The sequence below is a fragment of the Nannobrachium achirus genome (assembly GCF_963921795.1).
Source record: "Nannobrachium achirus genome assembly, chromosome: 13".
Lineage (NCBI taxonomy): Eukaryota > Metazoa > Chordata > Actinopteri > Myctophiformes > Myctophidae > Nannobrachium > Nannobrachium achirus.
The window spans coordinates 19,309,951-19,330,064 of record NC_137833.1 but is presented as its reverse complement, the minus strand read 5'-3'; the positions used below and the strand labels follow the sequence as shown (position 1 = coordinate 19,330,064).

General features: G+C 39.9%; 2 protein-coding genes across 2 annotated transcripts; one reads left to right on the top strand and one right to left on the bottom strand.

Annotated features, from left to right (window-relative positions):
• Positions 1–56: 56 nt before the first annotated feature.
• prdx3 (peroxiredoxin 3) lies at positions 57–3,407 on the top strand. Its single transcript, XM_080740501.1, has 7 exons — positions 57–98; positions 487–568; positions 1,222–1,363; positions 1,587–1,722; positions 1,990–2,093; positions 2,732–2,897; positions 3,050–3,407. The coding sequence occupies exons 1-7, from the start codon at positions 63–65 to the stop codon at positions 3,098–3,100; spliced, it is 717 nt and encodes a 238-aa protein (XP_080596627.1). The 5' UTR covers positions 57–62; the 3' UTR covers positions 3,101–3,407.
• Positions 3,408–3,557: 150 nt separating this feature from the next.
• Positions 3,558–18,650, bottom strand: tm9sf3 (transmembrane 9 superfamily member 3). Its single transcript, XM_080740500.1, has 15 exons — positions 18,464–18,650; positions 17,057–17,252; positions 16,749–16,871; positions 15,171–15,331; positions 14,265–14,342; positions 13,579–13,710; positions 12,652–12,818; positions 10,931–11,025; positions 10,684–10,814; positions 9,261–9,400; positions 7,937–8,005; positions 7,705–7,851; positions 6,497–6,580; positions 6,314–6,390; positions 3,558–5,618 (listed from the first exon to the last, which is right to left on the bottom strand). Exons 1-15 carry the CDS (start codon positions 18,560–18,562, stop codon positions 5,551–5,553), a joined length of 1,767 nt encoding a protein of 588 aa, XP_080596626.1. The 5' UTR covers positions 18,563–18,650; the 3' UTR covers positions 3,558–5,550.
• Positions 18,651–20,114: the final 1,464 nt, after the last annotated feature.

The following is a 20,114-nucleotide window of genomic DNA, read 5'->3' as shown; positions in this document are numbered from 1 at the left end:
CCGTCGTGCAACAAAGAATGAATCTACGTCACTCGCTGCTGCTGTCCGTCACATAATCCAACATGGCAGCCTCCGTTGGAAGACTGCTCAGGACCTCTGTAAGTGACAATGAACTTACTGTCTTTAGTGTGTTTATTGTGTTTGACGTGGGGATGTAAAAAGCAGCGCTGATAAACGGGACAAAGTAATAATAAATACATGTTGTTCATGCATGCGTCACTGAAGTCTTGTTGTCTCTTCAGTTGAGTTGACAACAAGTGCAGCGCGTGAATCTCATTATTGCGTTATCAATTCTGTTTGGCAAGCGACGCCCTCGTGCGTCGGTTGGAGTAATACATTAACGTTTGAATATACGTCTAAAGTAGCCTACACTTGTATTGCTGTTGTCGTCGTGTGTAATCCCTTACTATCTTGACATATATAATATAATTACACGAATAAGTTTTGGATTGATATTATTCAATTCTAACTATTATTATTTCTTAGGCAAGAGTTGCAGCAGGAGGACTGAAGGTTGCATCACTTTGTCCCCATGTAGCCTCAGTGAACAGGGCCTGTCTGTCAACCAGTATGTACTGCATTAACTTCTGTCAATTACTGCACTGTATGAATACAAAGATAATAGTCACTTCTGTCAACGGTCAACCACTATGGACTGTGTGATGACAAAGATCATATACTTCTGTCAGTGTCAACCACTGTACTGTAGAATACAAAAACATATTCACTTACAGTAGTCTGTCAACCACTATGTACTGTATGAATGAATACAAAGATCATATTCACCTGTCAACCTCTGCACTGTATGAACACAAATATCATATTCATCTACTGTGAACCACTATGTAGGCTAACTGTATGATGACAAGTCAACCACTAAATGTATTGTATGATGATATCATGACAAAGAACATAGGATATCCACCCAAGTTTGACAACCACTATGTACTGTGATTCGCCTAGTCTGACAACAAGTACACTGTATTATTAATGATACACATATTCACTTCTGACCCACCCAGTATATATTGTAATGTATGTCAAATATCATATCTGTCTCCCAGTATTGTATGTCAAAGATCTATTCATCAAGTTTAGATTCTACAAGTGTGTCTACATTTCACCAGCGATACTCCAGGCCAGGGCAAACAAAATATCTAATGCATGTTTTTTTAAATTACCATAATATGTATTAATATAAGTTATAATTGACTCTTCCAGGTGCTGTCAGATTTGCCCCAGCTGTCACTCAGCCTGCACCTTATTTTAAAGCTACTGCTGTCCACAATGGAGAGTTCAAGGAGATGAGCCTGGATGACTTTAAGGGCAAATATCTGGTCCTTTTCTTCTACCCACTGGATTTGTGAGGAATTCTCTTCATTCTCAAACACTTAAACTGTAACACCATTGTGCTTTGGATGCATTACCAATCACTTCTCTAATTTAGCCTTTTTCCATCTTACCTTACTAAATGCTTATGTTACTTTGTTTTGCATCTTGTTTGTTTTGATCATTTTGTTGCATTTTAGCACATTGCTCCTATGGTCTATCATTGTGTGACTGGCTCAATTTGTCCTTTTTTATAGCACATTTGTGTGCCCAACGGAGATCATCTCATTCAGTGACAAGGCCAGTGAGTTTCATGACATCAATTGTGAAGTGGTGGGTGCGTCTGTGGACTCTCACTTTACCCACCTGGCATGGGTTAATACACCACGCAAGGTACACTTCTTCACTTAAAATTACACAATTAAGCTATAAACTCATTCTTGTACTAAATAATGGTCTTAGCCACTTAAGCTCTATTAAACCGTTTTCAAAAATAGCTGATCGACAAGCTCACTGTGCCTCACATCGTTGTGAGCTTGTACATCTGCTTTGTTTTGAAAATGTTAGCTTATAATGACATGCTGAATCCAAGACCTCCCTTTATGGTTGGTTGGTTGTCATAACTACTTTTTAAACTCATAATGATGTCTGTCCTGTTAGGCTGGAGGCTTGGGCCACATCCACATTCCCCTGCTTGCTGACCTAACAAAGCAGGTTTCTAAAGACTACGGGGTTCTTCTGGAAGGTCCGGGCATTGCACTGAGGTACAGTATGTTTGTTTTTCATGTTGCCTGGAGAAGAAACATGCTTTACCCCTGAGAAATGTCAAACGTTTAGCTTTGCTTTGAAGCCCAGTTATATTACATACTAGGGCATTCACGAATAGTGATTTTTAGTATTCGAATTATTCGACCGCAAAGTATTCGAATAGTCGAATATTCGACAGGACTGGCCAAACTGTCAAATATTAAGTAAGCAAGATGCGAACATTGTGAAAATAGCAGATCTACGCGAGGCGTTGTGAGCATGTCGATCTGCTATTTTCACAACATTTATCTGCGAAACCGAGTCACATTAAATGTAATACTTGGAATTGTTCCAAGTGCTTGTCAGGCTGGGGTTTTCCAGTTCAAATATGTTTATTTTGGGGGTCACGACCTAAAAAGGTTTGAGAACCCCTGGTATAGAGCATTAACAAATTCATCCACCAGGGGCATTGACAACTCATCCTTATGACTTCCTATCTAGCCAAGCTTTATAAACTATATATTTTTTAAAGAGAGAAAAAAAAAGCGAATATTCAACTTTGGTAAACAACGTCGAATAGTGACTTTGATATTTGAATATTCGGTGAATGCCCTATTACATATACTAAACATTTCATTCCATTTAATTCTCTCAGAGGGCTGTTTATCATCGATCCACAAGGTGTGGTTAGGCACATGAGCGTGAATGACCTGCCAGTAGGTCGCTGTGTGGAGGAAACCCTTCGTCTAGTAAAGGCGTTCCAGTTTGTGGAGGCGCATGGGGAAGTGTGCCCAGCTAGCTGGACCCCAGACTCTCCTACGGTGAGTTACATCTGTTGACAAACACTATATTGCTTACTATGAAGACTGCAATTAAAAAAACATAATCTCATGTGTTGAAAGCAAATATGAATTAATTCGCTTGCACATTGTATTAAATGTACATTCCACCAATATATATATATTCTTTTTAGATCAAGCCAACCCCTGAAGGTTCAAAGGAGTATTTTGAAACCGTCAATTAATGAAGACAGAAGACACCAATTCATTCACAGCTCTTGCTAAAAAGGAAAAAAAATGAATGTGCTGTTTTAAAGGGGAATGCCTGGGTTGCTCTTGTATCAGTTGAAAAGTTACAATACCTACACAGCTAGGTAGAATACCTGCTACTGCTTTTGTTTGTTCAATTTAGCGTTTGCAAAGATGACTAGTTTTGCTTCTATCTGGTAAATTATTTTTGTTTGCATTGGTATTCCCTTTTAAATAGTTTACAAAGTTGCTTCTGTTCATATTCAGTATACATCTTTAATAAATATATTCTATATAAATAGAGATCTTTTGCTGTATTTTGAGTTCATATCTTGCCAGTTACTTTTTGCACAATTGAAAAAAAAAAACAAAAAAAAAAAAACAGAATTATCAGTACATTAGATATACAGTTGGGGCGGCAGTGGCTCAGGGGTAGAGAACCGTCATTAGAACACGGAGGGTTCCCAGTTGAATCCCGGGCTCCTCCAGAGTTGTTGTCCTTGAGCCTCCCGGTGAGCAGGTTGGTGCCTTGCATGGTTTCCTCTGCCATCAATGTATGAATGTGTGTGTGAACGCACAATCTCGGTAAAGCGCCTTGGATAAAGGCGCTACATACATTTACCATTTACAGTATGTACAGTAGTTAAAGCATTACCATTTTGACGGCAACATTATGGGATTTAGCTGAAATCCATGCATAACCTTTGGTTATATATTGAAATCTTCATATTAAATCAACCTCGTAAAGTGATATTAAGCATTTTCTTTTCTACTTTAATAGTAAAATCACATTTACATAACCCCTGTACATAAACATGTTTATTTTGTTTCTTTTTACAGCAAGTTAATATGCAGGTTCAAATGTCTAATCAGACATTATTGGTACACATGAGGTGCCAAAATCAACTTCAGTGGGGAGAATTCAAATTAGAAAAACAAGGCATTGCCACTTCTCATACATGTAAGGTACATACTGTATTTACACAAAATGGGCGAAAAGCATTTGAAATACTCTGCAGCACTGTGTGGTTATGAAAACATCTAGTTAAGTGTACATAAATTTCACTTTGTACAGTATGTTTGCAGAAACAAAGCTATTGCCTCGTTCCTTCTGACATTCACGATGATGTTTCAGGTTGGGCAAAGAAAATACATGAGGAAAATGGCTTACCAGAATATGGAGAGCCTTTTAAAGCTTTAAATAAATGGTGTCAAAATAACAGAAGTGACCGTGAACAACCGCTCATTTCCAGAACAGCTTTCTCTACATGTCACCGAAATATACCTTTATACTTTTGAGACAGACTCAAGAGATGCTTACAATGGGGGCAACGCTAAAGTAAACAGATAGCGCAGAACAAAAGGAAATCTGATGAGCAGATGGTTTAGTGAAAACTTCATGCAATTTCAGGCAAGATGTAACAGCGCCACCAGCCCCACCCCAAGCACCGACAACAAAAGAGAAAAACTAAATATAGTTTTTGTTTAGAACTTATGATTCATTTAAAAAAACACCCTGTAGTAAATCTGTACAACGAAAATACATTTGGGATCTACATCTAAAGGTACATTTTTAAGGTTATATACACTTTCCCCCCTATCCATATATTATCTTTACAAGTAGACTTCATTCAAACCCAAACATTAAGAAAACATAAGACTAAACAGGGATATGGGATCACATTAAACATCCATTTTTAAAACAAACTTTTTATTTATACTGTACCTCAACCATTGATCAGTCCCTCTTTTTCCATATGTACAGTAGTACTAAAATATTTGGATTGTGGATGGATTTCTACTGTAGCAAGGAATTAAATTTGTCAAAATGGCGGGGTGAGGGCTCGAGAGATACTCGAGAACGTGTACAATCCGTCACTGTAGCTGAAGTAAATTTCAACAACCTACTGTACTCTGAAGATGTCACTTGTTGTAAAGTTATACGGAGACCAAAATACAATAGTAACGATATTTAGAATGACTAATACAAAATAGAATCAAGGAATCAAGTCAGAGCACAGACACAAACCCAACTCTCCAATATTCTAATACAATAGAACAAAGGCTTTCAATACACTTAGGCCTCTTCACTGAAGAGAGCGAGACTATTCCATCAGTAAAGATCTAGGTCTAGATCTCAGGTGGGACTGGTTTGAAAACAGAAGCCATGTTATCCTTTTTAACATTTGCTCCACCAACATTTGTTCTGAAAGCAATTGATAAAAACAGAACAAATGTTTGATATCTTTTCCCGCAGATTTGCTCTTGTTCACTTGTGTGTTGCGGCGTTCAGACTCATTCAGAAAAATGGAAAACTACATTGTACAAAGTGAGATTCCACAATCTCTTTTGCAAAAGGTGAAGGAAAAAAATGACTTGTGCCCGTCGCCTCTTATTAGGACGCGCTTGGGTCGATCCATGGATGTCCCTGTGATGTCACTTGCACTCAGTCGATTTTCACATTTGTGTAGATCTTCCTCACAAAGGCACTTGTTCCCACGTATCCAACAGCACCTATAAGACAATAGAATTGTCAAGTTTCTTTTCAGTGGATCAATAACTGTGTATTTTGTACTGCAGTACACTACTCTTCAACTCAATCACTGGGCAATGAGTATTCTTGTAATAAACTAGTTTGTTAAAAGGCCAGTTAACAGTTGATTTTTTAATAAGACCTTAATAACCATTTGGACAGCACTGCTGCCCAGCAACAGCTATTTGCTTTGTGTCGCCTGGTGCCCACACTGCTGGACTACAATGTGTGTTAATTGCAATATATTAACAGGCCAACCTCTATGAAAACACAATATTTGTCTATATAGCGATATGATGTAATTATAATAGGTAAATAATGGGTATAATAGACTGTTGTTAGGCAGAAATTGAGGAGTGATGCTGGTGGTGGTAGCCCTGTGTGTGTGGCTACTAATAGCGGGCCGGAACATAGCGAGACCATCAGCTCGGACAATGAGCGGCTGTATTTGTGTACAGTCATGATTGGAGAGTGATAAAAATAAGTCCATGTCATTATCACCTTTCTTCAACTTTAAAAAAGCGCCCAGTTCAACCAGAAAAGGTGCTCTGGTCATTGCCAAAAGCTGATGGTATGCGGTTGCATTTTTGCTAATTTATAAAAAAAAAACGTACATGTAATAACATGCCCAAAAATGGAATGCCAGTGTTGAGGTGGTTAATGATGCACAACTCACCACACATGATTCCCAGGGAAGTACTGAACACGGCCATGTAGCCAAAGTAGAAGGAAGTCTGGAACAGCCCATACATCCTTAAACAGAGCGGAACGAAACGAGTCAGTCTTTGTGTATGATCTCTTCATTTTGTATGACCTCTGACTACTCGAAAATCAAACATGAATGACATCTGAAACTCACTTGGTTTTGAAGAAGTAGTAATAAAAGGAGTACATGTAGACATAAACGGCAGTAGACGCAGCAGAGAGGAAGCTTGTCCATTGCCTGGCACAAAAGAAAAACAGAAAAACGTCAAGTTCGAGCATTTACAGTTAAGCATCTTCAACAAGGCACACAAGCAGCCAGCCTCTACTAGAGGCCACCACTAAAGACTGCATTGTGATTTGTGTGACACAAACTGCACTCACAGTGAACTATTGATTGGACAGCAAGGCCATACCTGTACTGTATGTGTTGTATAAGCAGTAGTATATTTTCTGGATTGGTACCAAAGCCAATATTTCTAACATCTCTGTATTCATGCCCCAGTCTGAGTTTTGTAGTTTTTTTTTTATGTCTATCCTATTTTAGTAAAGTTATTTTTTTTGTCTATCCTATTTTTTGTGTGTTAAGTCTTGAGTACTTCTACTCTGCTGCCAACTCAATTCTATTGCAGCTCCATTCAGTACATGATGTAATAGGCACATACATCAATCTAGACTCACAAGTCAGTCTCTAAATGCTTCGCTAAACTAGAGACTGAGGACAATTTCCCAGTTTCCGTTGTTGACGCTGGGTGGAAACAATTAGAGAGTAAAAAAAAAAGAAAAGAATGCCCTTCATATTTGGGCTGTCCCTTTAGGAGACAAGAAGTAGGTTTGGAGTCTCTTATTCCAATGGAGAAGTGACAATGAGCACAGATTATGAATGATTATTTTGCACCATAGGCACTTATGTAAATACTTGATGGACGTGGACCCATTCTTCAGAAGTCACATTATGTTCCGAACATTCTGACATTGAAAGGGAACTAAGGTAATGTACATCGACTGGTGGTTGCTGGGATAAAGAGGCTTCAGTTCACAAAAGGATAGAGCTTGCACACCTTAGTAGGTAGGTACAAAATACATCTTTATTTGGCTGACCTCTGAACATTCCGACATTACATTTATATTTTTCAGACAGACAAATTAGGAGGAATTAGCCTTTGATGAAGACCCGCCTGTGTCTGCAACACATTCTCATGAGATCTAGTAACAGTGATCCGAGGGCGGGAGGTTAACAAGATCAATCGAGATAAACTGTAGTCACTTTGGCTGACCACAGCCCTTTAGGAGACAATTTGCGGACCGTTTTGTACTAGTGGTGAGGCATCTTGGTATATAAAAAACATCTTTGGTATTACTTACCATCTGTAGTCCTCGGCGTTGAGCAGGAAGTATGTACATACGATGGTGACACACACAGTCACAATGCAAAGGATAACCAAGACTAGCATCATGAAGCCGTAGACGTAGTAAATTTTATAGGCCCAAAAAGATGTAAAGATGAAGTACCTGAAAGACACCAGTGGAGAAAAAACAAGTCTTAGCATTGTATCGCCTGTTGTGATTCATCTACCATGCCAGGAAATGTACTTACATTTCAATGAAAATGGACCCGAATGGAAGGATCCCTCCAAGGCAGACAATGACAGCTGGCTCCATGAACCTAGAACATAAAGTTTGCATCAGTATAACATCCATACATGACTCTATGGCCTCTAGTTTGAGGGCAGTAATATACATTCTGCCTTCATCAACTACCCACTGTAGCGTTTTCTCTCAGTTTTCGCTAACAAAATCTTCATCAAATGCTAAGACGAAAGAGTTGGCGTGGATGTTGCGATCCTGACGTGGGCTCGTCACCCGCGTCAGCAATATCCCGCTAGAAATGTGCATGCTTTTCTACTGACAGCCATATCTAACCGGTACACACCACATTCCACCATTTACTAGAGACACACTCCCCATTGTGTTTTGAGTGGAAAACTGAGAAAATAGATTCAATTCAATCAAGTTCTGAAAGTGCCTACTGCCTACGGTCTCATTTCTTCTCAGGCATTGGCCACAGTGAATCCTTAGCTCAGTATGGAGGTCTGCTCTCCAATATCACCATTTATTAGCGTGTGATTTATAATTTCTCCATGCAAATCTTTGCATTCTCCAGTCTCTAGAACCCTGCGGACATCAGAGCTACTCCTTGTCAGAATTCTACCATAGAAATTAAGATGCTCTATTTCAAGAACGTAAATTAAATTCCTTTAATGACCAGCAATCATAATTCATTTGTAACTCAAATAGCAAGTGCAATTTTTTCATATGTATGATTAAGTCAGAAATTAAGTAAATGTATGATAACTATACATAGAATGTAAGTGCAGTAAGTGAAGTCCTGTTTCAGGAAGCATATTTATGTACTAGGGCTGGGATGCGATTAAAAGTTTTTATCTAATTAATTACAGGCTCTGTGATTAATTAATCTCAATTAATCGCACATCGATATTTGACCTGAGAAGCATTTTTTTCAAGTAAAACACATTTTGTTGTACGAGTGAATCAACAAGGGAGTTTTTTAAATCTAAATTTCGCATCCACTGGGCCAAGCAAAGCGCTCTGATCGGCTACTTCTCCCTTTTTCTTCTTGGTTGGTTGCATCGCTATATGATCAGTATGCCCGAAACTGAAGGTTCTGTGGTGCAAAAACTAAGTGTGATTAAAATGTGTTAATTTTTTTTAATCACGTAAATTTTCTGTAATTAATGAATCGCAATTAATCAGTTAAAGTCCCAGCCTTATTATGTACTATAAAAGATACATTATTGATGTGTCTGTGTGCAAAGAAATGTCACAAAGACTAGTTCCTATACTTTAGTCTGTTAATGATGACATTAAATACAATTATATTATTCTTATGTCACACATACCATTTCTTCTCAGGGATTGGCCGTGGCACAGCATTAACCCGGCAGGGAAAGTTTGGTTGGCCAGACAGATTTCTCCCCAAAATGGTACCCACCAGATTTAGAGGCAGAATGACAAAGAAACAAATACAGCAAACGGCGACCTGTTAGAAGACACCATAATACTTATTAACATTAACAGAGTTTTACATACTTAAGATTTACATTTGATACCAATATGAAACCCCATTTTTTGCTTTGCACCTCTTGGTCCCTGATATCAATCTGCAGTACAATATGTGTAAATTGATCTACATCTCTCACATATTAGAACAAAAACAAAGGTTATGGTGGGAATCCATGGCGTTTCCAAATCTATAGCACTTTTACACATAACACCACTTAACACAAACTGTACATGTAAATGGAAACAAACACCTATAATCAAGACATTATATTGCTTGTATTTCAGGTTAAGCCACCACTTAACACAAACTGTACATGTAAATGGAAACAAACACCCGTATTTCAGGTTAAGCCACCAAGGTGCCCAATACATAATTTTCGAATTTCTTTGGCATGGTAATGATATTACTTGGTACTGTGTTACCTGGTCTGGCGTAGTGTGGTAGTATTTCTTTAACGGTAAATGATACTCAAACACAACCAAATCGCCTATTATTCTAACTGATTACATTGGAAGATTGGAATTTGGTTTAGCTCCCAGTTATGAAAAACATGCAATATCATACATTATATAATATATTACTGTGACACTGGTGAAGTTCTATTATCTATACTATAATTTTGCGAATGTCTGTCTGAGTGAGTGACTGTCTGTCTGTCTGTCTGAAACAGCGTTTCTCCTCGGTGGCTGGAGCAATTGATCTGAAATCGCATCACCATCAGCATATGAACACACCTGACATAACTGTGAAGGCCGTTTGTCACTTTCACAAATCGTATGCTGTATATTAGCATTTTTATGGTGTATCTACTATCTATTCTGCATCTAGCATGAGGCGCATCTATTCTGCATCTAGCATGAGGCAACATGTTTAACCAGCTCTCTCTGTGTGTGTGTGTGTGTGTGTGTGTGTGTGTGTGTGTGTGTGTGTGTGTGCAGGCAGGCGGGTGTGTGCGCAGGCGGGTGTGTGCGCAGGCGGGTGGGCGGGTGGGAGGGCGGGCTGGGGGGGGGGGGGGGGGGGGGGGTAGCCATTAAACGAAACGGGTATTTCTTACATTGATGCTCCTACATATTATCATGCAAGCACCAGTTAAAGTTACTTTCCATCCCTCATATACTGTATGCACAGTGCACATCCCATAACCCACACACTGCACATCATTTTGGAGCTCATATCTTTGAACGGGTAAGGGCTAGTTTAGATAAACTGACAGATGGCTTTTCAGAACACATAGTTAAAGTATGCTGTGTAATACTTACCATAGTGCCGAATGGGATGGCTCTTGAGGCATGGTAGTAGATAGCAATGAAGTTGATGAAGAAGGCAGTCCCACACACCATGGCCGGGATCAGGAAGGCCCCAATGAACATTTGCTTAATCCATCTTCTGCCTGCGTTATCAAAAGGAAAGACAACCACATTTTTACTAAGAGAGTATAGGCAAATGGATTTTACAACAACGTCCTGCCTAAGAGATTTAGTGAATGCATTAAGGCCATAACCGTACCTCCTTGTTTCGCGTACAAGCTACCTCCAAAGTAGCCGTTAACAGGCGAAGTTGCAGCATACACAAAAATGGCGGTACTGAGCATGGATCCTCTCCTACAGAGAAAGAATATATACTGTATCAGTAAAATTAAACCCCCATAAATCACACTCTCTAACACCAGCCCCAGACCCCATTGCACCCTGCATTTCACTCTCATCCTGCATTCATACCAAAATAAATATTATTGTGGGTCACCAAGTCGCTGTTGCCAAAGCCTAGAAAACAGCACTCACACCAAAAGCAACACAAGGGCATGGATTCCTTGCCAACACTACAGCTTTATTTTTGCGTAAGTGGAGTGTAGATTAGGTTGTGTGGAAGCAATCTATATTCAACTTATTTTGAATAACCACATTTTGTTTCTGAAAACATTTTAGGCAAGAAAAGAAACAGAACTGAAATTTCCCATTAAGCATGCAGTATGGAGGTGTGTTATTATTTTACTATACCACGCTGTCAAAGCAGGCTATATATATATATATATATAGTGTATATATGTTACCGCTAGATCGAGAAACAGTTCGATCGAGAACCGGAGCGCTCGTCGTGCGGCGCGGAACAAGCGGTCGCTTTGATCCACAACAACGACAACGTAGCGTCGGCAGGAATGATAGCGCCTCACCCCACGGAGGTTAGGGTTAGGCATAGTTTTACTGAGGTTAAGGTTAGGGTTAGGGTTAGAGTTAGGCATAGTAAGCTAATGGCTAAACACAGCTGAGCTAGGCTAGTAGATAAACAAAGAAAGAGGGGTCGCAAACAAGTGACGTCAGCGACTACACAAGTGAATGGCTGTTGTCGCCATCTCATGGTGAATACGCAGAATTACACAGGTGCGCTGATAAGAGACTATCAAAGTGAATTGATCCAGGTGGTGTTAAGGGTGTGTGGTGAACGACAAAACGAGTGCTCTTACCACGATCTAACTGAGTTACCCAATCTAACTGTAACATTAAAAAATACAATTGTGATCTACTCCACTGTGAGCTCCAGGTCTCTGGTGATTCTGAATGTGCAATGGCAGTTTTTCTGTAAACAATCTATAATTCACTACAACCAAAAACAACTTCTCATAACTTTTTACAGTGATGGACCTTGTATTTAATCAATATCGTTTCATTTCACATTTACAACAGCTACAGTTTAAAATTCTGTAAATCAAATCGAGAGCTATCAGAGACAGTCCATATCACGAGCTTGCATCGATCTATATTCTGCTCCAGTTCACTGTATGAATAAATAAAATAAACTTTACAAACACGTCTGCCATCTGATTGGCCAGTGCTCTAGTTTGGATCACTCAAATCTAGTCACTGCTCATTTACATTAAATTGTTTTCAAATTTGTAATTGTGGCTGGAACATTGTCGTCAAATGTCTTGTTTCTCCAAGTCACACAGTGCAGCCATGGGAAATTAATGACTGCTGGTCGCTTTTTGTGTGAGTGCGCAGGGTCAGCCCCAAAACTCACTGACTGCACAATAGTTTCACTCCCTCAGCCACAAAACGCACTGCACAATTATACTGTTGGTTTCACCTGCTCAGCCCCAAAGCTTTTTTAATACAATAAAATAAAACCTGACATTATAAAATATAATAAAAACTTTCCAAAAATACACCTTGAGAATCTTTTTGATGAGTGCACTAGTTCTTATATCTAGTGCCCTTATATCAAATACTCACTCTGTGTACAGATCCTCAATCATGGCAACAATGATGACAATGAGAGATACAGAGAAGATCTGGCACCCAGAACCAATGAGCGAAGAGAAGATCATTGGATGGCTGGAAGGTCGGAACACATCTCCATGTACCTGCTTCCAACCGTACTCATCACCCAGGTCCCGATCCTGTAGTGATAAAAGGGGAGACACAAGCTGAGAGGGACGCACACTCTCAAAACCAATGTGAAATGATTCATTACTAGACTTTTGCCTACTCAGGGCAGGGACCATACAAGTCGGGAAGTCATGAATACACACCCCACCAGTTGTGCATCTGAAGTACTTCTGGTACACATTGTCAGCTCCACACGCATGAATTTTGCTTTGTGCCGCCGCCTTTATTCCCTGCGGCTTCCTTAACCCATGAGCACAGATCTCATACTATTTGTTCCATTGTGCACTCTGCAACTTATATTGGCGAAACATAGGCGCAAAGCTCAGGTAATCAGAGATGTTGGCGGGCTGGGTTGGCAAATCAGGGAAACCAGTGCCACACACCCCAACCACAGAGATTTGGTGCTTCCCCCGCATACAGAGAGACATTAGCATCTTTTCGGTACTCAGAAGCCGTTGGTCTGATCAAATTGCCACTGCAAAGTGCACAGCCCGGGTCATATGGGACATACACAAAAGTGTGATGCGTTCATTAGAATCATGGCACCCGAGTGATGCAATCAAATAAAGATATGTTATTGGACTTTAATAGGGAATGGTGACAGATAATTAAAATTGTGCAGTAAGCCAGGGGAGCAGTTTTCTTGTCACATGAAATAGCAAATCCCAGAAATGAGAGAAAGACAGGTGATAGAAAAAGAAGAATCTCAAGCGGGTTATGAAAACAGCTCACTTAATATATACATATATATATATAATAATAAAACTTTACCATGTCATCCATTTCCTCTTCTTTGCTATATCTGGCATAGTCCTTCCTTAGTGTTCTCATCAGAATCATGGACACCAGACCCACCAAGAAAATAACCATCATGAAGGAATTGAAGATGGAGAACCAATGAATCTGCAAAAAAAGAAAAAAAAAGCAATGACTAATCAGTAATGGACCTAAAGACTAACGAGTGCAGCATGTTGACAATGACGCATATTGAGTTCATTATTTAACTGATCTGAATCATTAAGCACAGTTAATTCAACTTTCAATTTGAAGTATCATAACTTTTTCTGCATATTCTTATGTTCAAATTAAATAGTAAAAAAAGATTATATTTAACATTAATTATGTACCAACTTGTGGAATGGCATGCATCTAACAACTAACCCACCTGAAAAGGTGTGGTAACTGCTGTTATTGTACTGTATCTTAGCTTTTAAACCAATTTGAAATTTGTTTAAATATTTCAGCAAGAAATTATATATTTCAGTGGTTTGAACAACATGCCATATGAACGTGTTCAGCTTAGCGAGCTGAGAAGTTGGGTAAAATATGGACATTTTAATTGTAAAATCAAAAAGTAATTTTGACTGTTTCATTATCCAGAATAGGAATGAGCCCTTTATTGGCCTTCCACAGTGGCTGAAAGAGGAGACAAAAGCCACGTGTCACAATCAACTTACTCTATGCTGGAAAAATGATGGATCGAGGTACTTGTCAAATCTGTCTTCAAACTTCACATCAGACTTCTTCCACTTAACCTGTGATGAGAAAGGTGTGATTATACTGGCATGTAATGCATTCATAGGTCAGGGTTTCTAAAATGTTTTCCTCAAGAGCACATTTGTTGCTAACCCACAGGACATGAATGGTTAACTCCTTCTCAGCCACTTTCTATTGCAATCTCACTACTACGCAATTCTTTAATTGGGGCTCGTAGCCGCGATGTAATTTAACGCAATTTGTGATTAAAAACGAAATAAATGATAATGATAAAAAAAAAAGATCTGTATCCCTTCTGCGTCTCTTCTTCGGCTTATCCAAAAGGATCATTGCCTCGGCTCTTGATCAGGAAGTGATTTTGATCGCTTTTCAAGGCAGGATAGGATTCTTCAGATTCACTTACAGTGTAAACGTTAGCTTTAGCCTAGCCGCCGTCCCGGGTGAAATCGTTCAGAACAACGTTGAAATGGATTGTACATACGGAGAAGATACATGCGCTTACATCGACGCGCACGGATCGTGCACGCGCAGCGCTCGGAGGGAAGACGCGCAGCAGCTAAAATCCCCACTTAAGGCCAATGCAGAGCTGCAACTTCCGCTGGAACTTTTCGTGCGTGAGTAAACATAGACTTGAAAATAATTACATGTTGTTGTATCTCTATGATTGTCTTGTAAAATGAATGCCGTCTCAGATCATAAGGTATATTCCTGAAGTTTCCGGCTAATCCACCAACAGCTATTTTGGCAGGCTGTCAAAGTGTATGTTTTAAACCCTGTGACATTCCACTTTATTGACTGAGATAGTATGATACATATTGTAAACATAACAGCATAGCTGGCCACCCAGTTGGAAGTTCAATACTCACCGAGTAGGACATTCCAATTCTTGTGTTTGGGACAAGCTTCACTTTGCCTTCGCTTGTCAAGTTCACGTCAACAATCCTGTTGCCATTGAAACCAATCTCCAGTTTTTTGTAGGTCCACAGGTAGTGATCCTCACCATTTTCATCTGCCTCGCCCACGATACCTGGTCAATTCAGATGCATGTTATCAGTGTTGTGCATCATGGCAGATACGCAACCTAATTATAATACTAAAGTAATAAAACATGCCTTGTAGCACTTGTTTTACAAGTTTTTAGGTGCTGTAGATGTTTTTAATTGTTCAGCAGACCTAGGCTATGAAACACGGGTCTTATGCGTATCTAAAAATAATCTCTGGCATGCAAACATTTCTAAAACAATGGTATAACTTGGAAATTGTTGCCAGTAATGTAAAGTATACATGACTTGTAGTCAGTGGGATAAACATGCAATAACACAGATACAGTTGTTTATGTCAAACTGAATATGCTTTCAGTTTCCCTCCCTCTCAGACTGGATGAGTACAGACTCAAAGGTATTTGGTAAAGCGCTGGAATTTACCCAAGGAACCGGATCTGAGGTCAAAGTCTATATTATACTTAATGAACTACGATGACATATTCAATTGTACAGTGTGTCTTAGGGCTCAGGCCCCACCCATTGTCCACAATATCCTCAGGTTACACAGCTGCTATGCTCACACAGCTCTAGGAGTGGTCCAACTGTACCGGTTGCCAAGAAGCCTGTTAGGTACCACACTAAAAGCGTATTGTATAATAACTAGCTTACAATGTTTCCTTTTCAGATAACAAACAGCCCTCCAGGATACAAAAAATTAATAGTCCAATCCATGGTGACATCATCATTAGTAGTGGTCAACTACAGTAATGTACTAGTCTTCCAAACGGTAATGGAGTCATTCCATGTCAATTCCACTGGCTAAATCCTCACTAGCATTAATTCAAATGGCCTGTCCAACAGATAATGAGTCATAAACTCTTTGTAATCACCTGCAGAGAGAAGACACATGCTGATACTTTCTCAGCCATACTATTGCAATGCATGAATTACAACATACTGTAGTATGTCTCGTCATTGAGCTCAGTGCAGAAGAATTATTCATTATACTATATTGTTATTATGGTTGCTTATATTTTATATTTTACCATCACTTATAGTTCTTATATAATACATTATGATATTGTAAGAGCTTAGATGTCTCCACTAGGCCTGATGGCTATTGTTTTGGTACAGCCCATCTTGTTATGGTTCAGCTTGTCCTTGTATCAGCTAACTATGTATGGTCTGAGCCCTGTGCAGCTTGGCTGAACTGTCAATCGATTGATTGATCGAGAATTCCACGACAACTGAGTTGACAATGATAACATTTATCAGTTCCTGAATATTTTCCAGTGTTACTACTAATCCCCCCTAAACAAAGTATGATAATACTGCAGGACCAATATTTTAGGATCCATACTTTTATATGAATATGTTTTGGGGAAACACGACTGTCTCTGTAAGATCAAAATCATCAAGAAATAAAAAATATCCCTGGTGGAAATACTGAGCATCACTCACCCCAGATAGGTAGGTCGTCGATGTACATTTGGTACCAGTAATGGTTCTTTATAGCATAGACAAAAGCATCCCGTTTGGCTTTGTCAAGCTCAATTTCACAGTATGTTGTTTGCATCACTTCATCTGCAAGGGACAAAATAACATAACAGCAACTATTAGTTCATTCAAATGCCAAAGTGAGAAACTTGTATATTAGCTTAGAACTGCAATCCATAATGAATAATCAACACTGACTGAACTGAATTCTCCCAGTTGCTCAAAACTGATCAACTCAATCTAATGAGTTAATGTGTCAAGTTTAATAATACCTTTGAACTTGATGTCTAGGCCACTGAATTCCAACTCCACCCCCTGCAGCGCCTCGCCGAGAGTTTCATGGTAGTGACTGATGGTCTTCTTGCTGCCCACACAGAAGGGCAAAGAGAAATACTTGTACGTCTCCTGTCGGTTGTGGTAAGGCCCCACGGTATTCATCCATAACACCACCTCCTCTTTGTCTACGTACTGCAAAGGAAGCGGAAATCACGGTGGTAAAGTTCAAGCATTGCTGCGCCTGTTTTGCAAGTCTTCCTGCCTGGGTTCTAGTTCTACTACATACATATTGACAACCAGATCATCACAGCCACAATCTACAGTCGCCAGCTAGTTTACAACACAGTTCCAATAAGAGCTTAACGGGATGTTAATGCGAGTCAGTCAACTATACATTAAAATAATGCATGCACGTGGAACATTTTATGAATTGAGTTCAAAGGGACCCCAATTCAAACAAGCCTAACAGCTTTCTTGTGGTCTTCTTATTCCTTTTAGTTGACATTGTATCACTGAATTGTACTGTCCTGTACCTTTTCCTATGCAAACTTCTAATAAAGCATTAAATCAACAAATCAATTAGTGCACTTATTTATCATTTGCAGTGCACTCAGACTAAACGGGACAAGTGAGACAGTACAGAAGTACTGTACAGTACACATCCATCCAAACCCCTCCACCACCACAATGCGCGTCACGCATCAGAAGTTGACAAGTCCGTTGTTGGTCAACAATTCGACATTGCTTCAATCTATCTGGCTGCATTGGTTGTACTGGGTGAGGCGTTGCTCCCATTAAAGAGGAGATGAAAGACAAGACCAGATCACATTGACTGTACAGTACAGAGTAGACCAGGAACAACCAGTAAGCGGCCCTGAACACCCGGCATCAGAGCCGGACAACAGCGCACATTGCTGAACAATAACTCGTTCCTTTTGGCTACACTACGGCATAAAACAGCTAATAAAGTAGTTCATATCGATGACATTCTGCAGTTAGTGAATGCAGTGAGACGCAACAGCAGCACCTCGCCTGCGGTTGTTTAAAAGGATACACAGTTCAGTTTCGGGCTAGCACAAGCGAGCTAACGTTAGCCAGACGCTGTAGCGTACAGTAGTAGGGCCGTATGTAGTGTAGTAGCCAGTCTGCTAATTTCTAAGTCAATGTTTATAAACTAGCACCAGCTAAACGCCATTATTCAAAGCCGGATAAAGGTGACATCATGTCACCAGGTCACTGTCGCCGTGTTGCAGCTCCTTTTTTTTCTTACAACTCATCCCAACAACACGTCCCACTCCCACAACGGGCACAAGACAACCGTCCATTATCAGCAGCAGCAGCAACACACGGCCAAGGCTTCCCCGTTCTCAATCGGCCTCAAAAGGCGCTGCTCCTCGTCTTACCGTGTGTTCGTGTTCGTCGGCGTCGACAGGTAACAACGAGCCCGCTATCGCCAGAAGAGTCGCGGCCGCCACCGCAACCTTCCACCGGGTCGACCTCATTGTTTTTGCGGGGGAAGTATACTACAGTATACGGTGGATGTTAGCTTTGCGGGGCTACTATCCCACCTTCTTCCTGGTTGTATGACAGAGGCAGTTTTTTAGGGGGATGCTCCGCTCTCATACGCATATGGCGTACGTAGAGCAAGAGGAGGAAGCTTTGGCGACAGACTCGTCGCGTTCGCGTCCGATTGGTGCCGTCGCGTCACGTGGTCGACCTCCTCCAATCGGACGCCGCAGCGCTGAGCGGAGCGGTGAGTAAAGTCACATCTGTTTGTTTCACATCGAGCCATCCGCAACCTTCAGCCACGTCATCCACCACTGCCAGGATAGAGCTGATAGAGCTGCGTCTCTCACCTTTGGCTTTGATGGAAACTTGATCATCTTGTGAAGTGAGAATGATGAGCCTTGCCAATGATGGCAGATGGCACCCAGAAAAAAAGTACAGCATACAAAATAATTAATTGGGTCATAACTCTGGCAGTGTATGTGTCTTGTCTGTTTGGTTACATTTGGTTCATTCTTGGAGTTACAAATAGCACTTTGCCCCAGAAACTCCCAATTCCCAAAGCAGAATAGCCTAGCCGTTATATAGACTGTAAAAAAACATATAAACTTGTGGAAAATATTTATTTGAAGCAATTACTATGTAGAAGAAATACACTGTTACAAGTAAAAGATGTATTCAAATAAAATTGCAAAAGTATTAGCATCAAAATATTATACTCGCAGCCACAGTAGGCTACCAAAAAAAGGTTTGGCAGAATGTCAATCATATTATTGGATTGGAATTAGTAATGCATTGATGTTTTGTTTTGTTATGTTGCTACTCTGGTGAAGATAGTACTGCTTCTAACTATGTAGCCTACTGCTGCTGCAGATTAATGTATAGATAATGTATATTTTTGTAATAATCTAAATTTGCAAAGTAACTTGTAACTAAAGCTGTCAAATAATTGTATTGGAGTCAAAAGTACAAATTTGCCTAGAATGGAAACACTAAAAGTAAAGCAAAAGTACCTCAAAATTGTAGGATACTGCTATAGTTGAGTATTGTGCACTTTCCACCATTGTTTAACATTTGTACACTCAGTTACAGATGCAATAATATAGATAATTAGATCATCTAACCCAGGCCTGGAATTTTGTCATTTCGCCAAATGCCAGGAAGGTCATCAAGATTTTGGTCCATTGAAAGAATTTGTTGAATTTAACGGTTAGGGATGATAACCTAATCTGCAGTGAAATAGATAAATAAATCTAATCCATGCTCAGCCCGAGCCCTGCACCAATCAAAGTCACTGGATTAGTCTAAAGATGGGGCCTCTGGGGAGTTAATATTTCAGAATCTCAACAAAAGAGACTGGTGTCTACATGACAAGAAAGAGTCACCGGTGCATGACAAGAATGTCTACTGTCTACATAATATTGACAAGAAAGAGATAGAGGAGAAAGTGGTAGTTAGGCCACTGTGGCCTAAGGTCATGCCATTGTTTTGAGGGGCACAACTTAGGCCAAACTTGAGGGGCAACGGCGGCCATGGCCTTCATGGCCT

Coding starts and splice junctions, on each gene's coding strand:
- prdx3 (XM_080740501.1), top strand. CDS start 63: ATGGCAGCCTCCGTTGGAAGACTGCTCAGGACCTCT. Junction 569..1,221: donor CAGGGCCTGTCTGTCAACCA/GTATGTACTGCA, acceptor TGACTCTTCCAG/GTGCTGTCAGATTTGCCCCA. Junction 2,898..3,049: donor GGACCCCAGACTCTCCTACG/GTGAGTTACATC, acceptor TATTCTTTTTAG/ATCAAGCCAACCCCTGAAGG.
- tm9sf3 (XM_080740500.1), bottom strand. CDS start 18,562: ATGAGGTCGACCCGGTGGAAGGTTGCGGTGGCGGCCGCGACTCTTCTG. Junction 16,872..17,056: donor CCTAGACATCAAGTTCAAAG/GTATTATTAAAC, acceptor TGTCCCTTGCAG/ATGAAGTGATGCAAACAACA. Junction 7,852..7,936: donor GGGTCCATTTTCATTGAAAT/GTAAGTACATTT, acceptor GGTGTCTTTCAG/GTACTTCATCTTTACATCTT.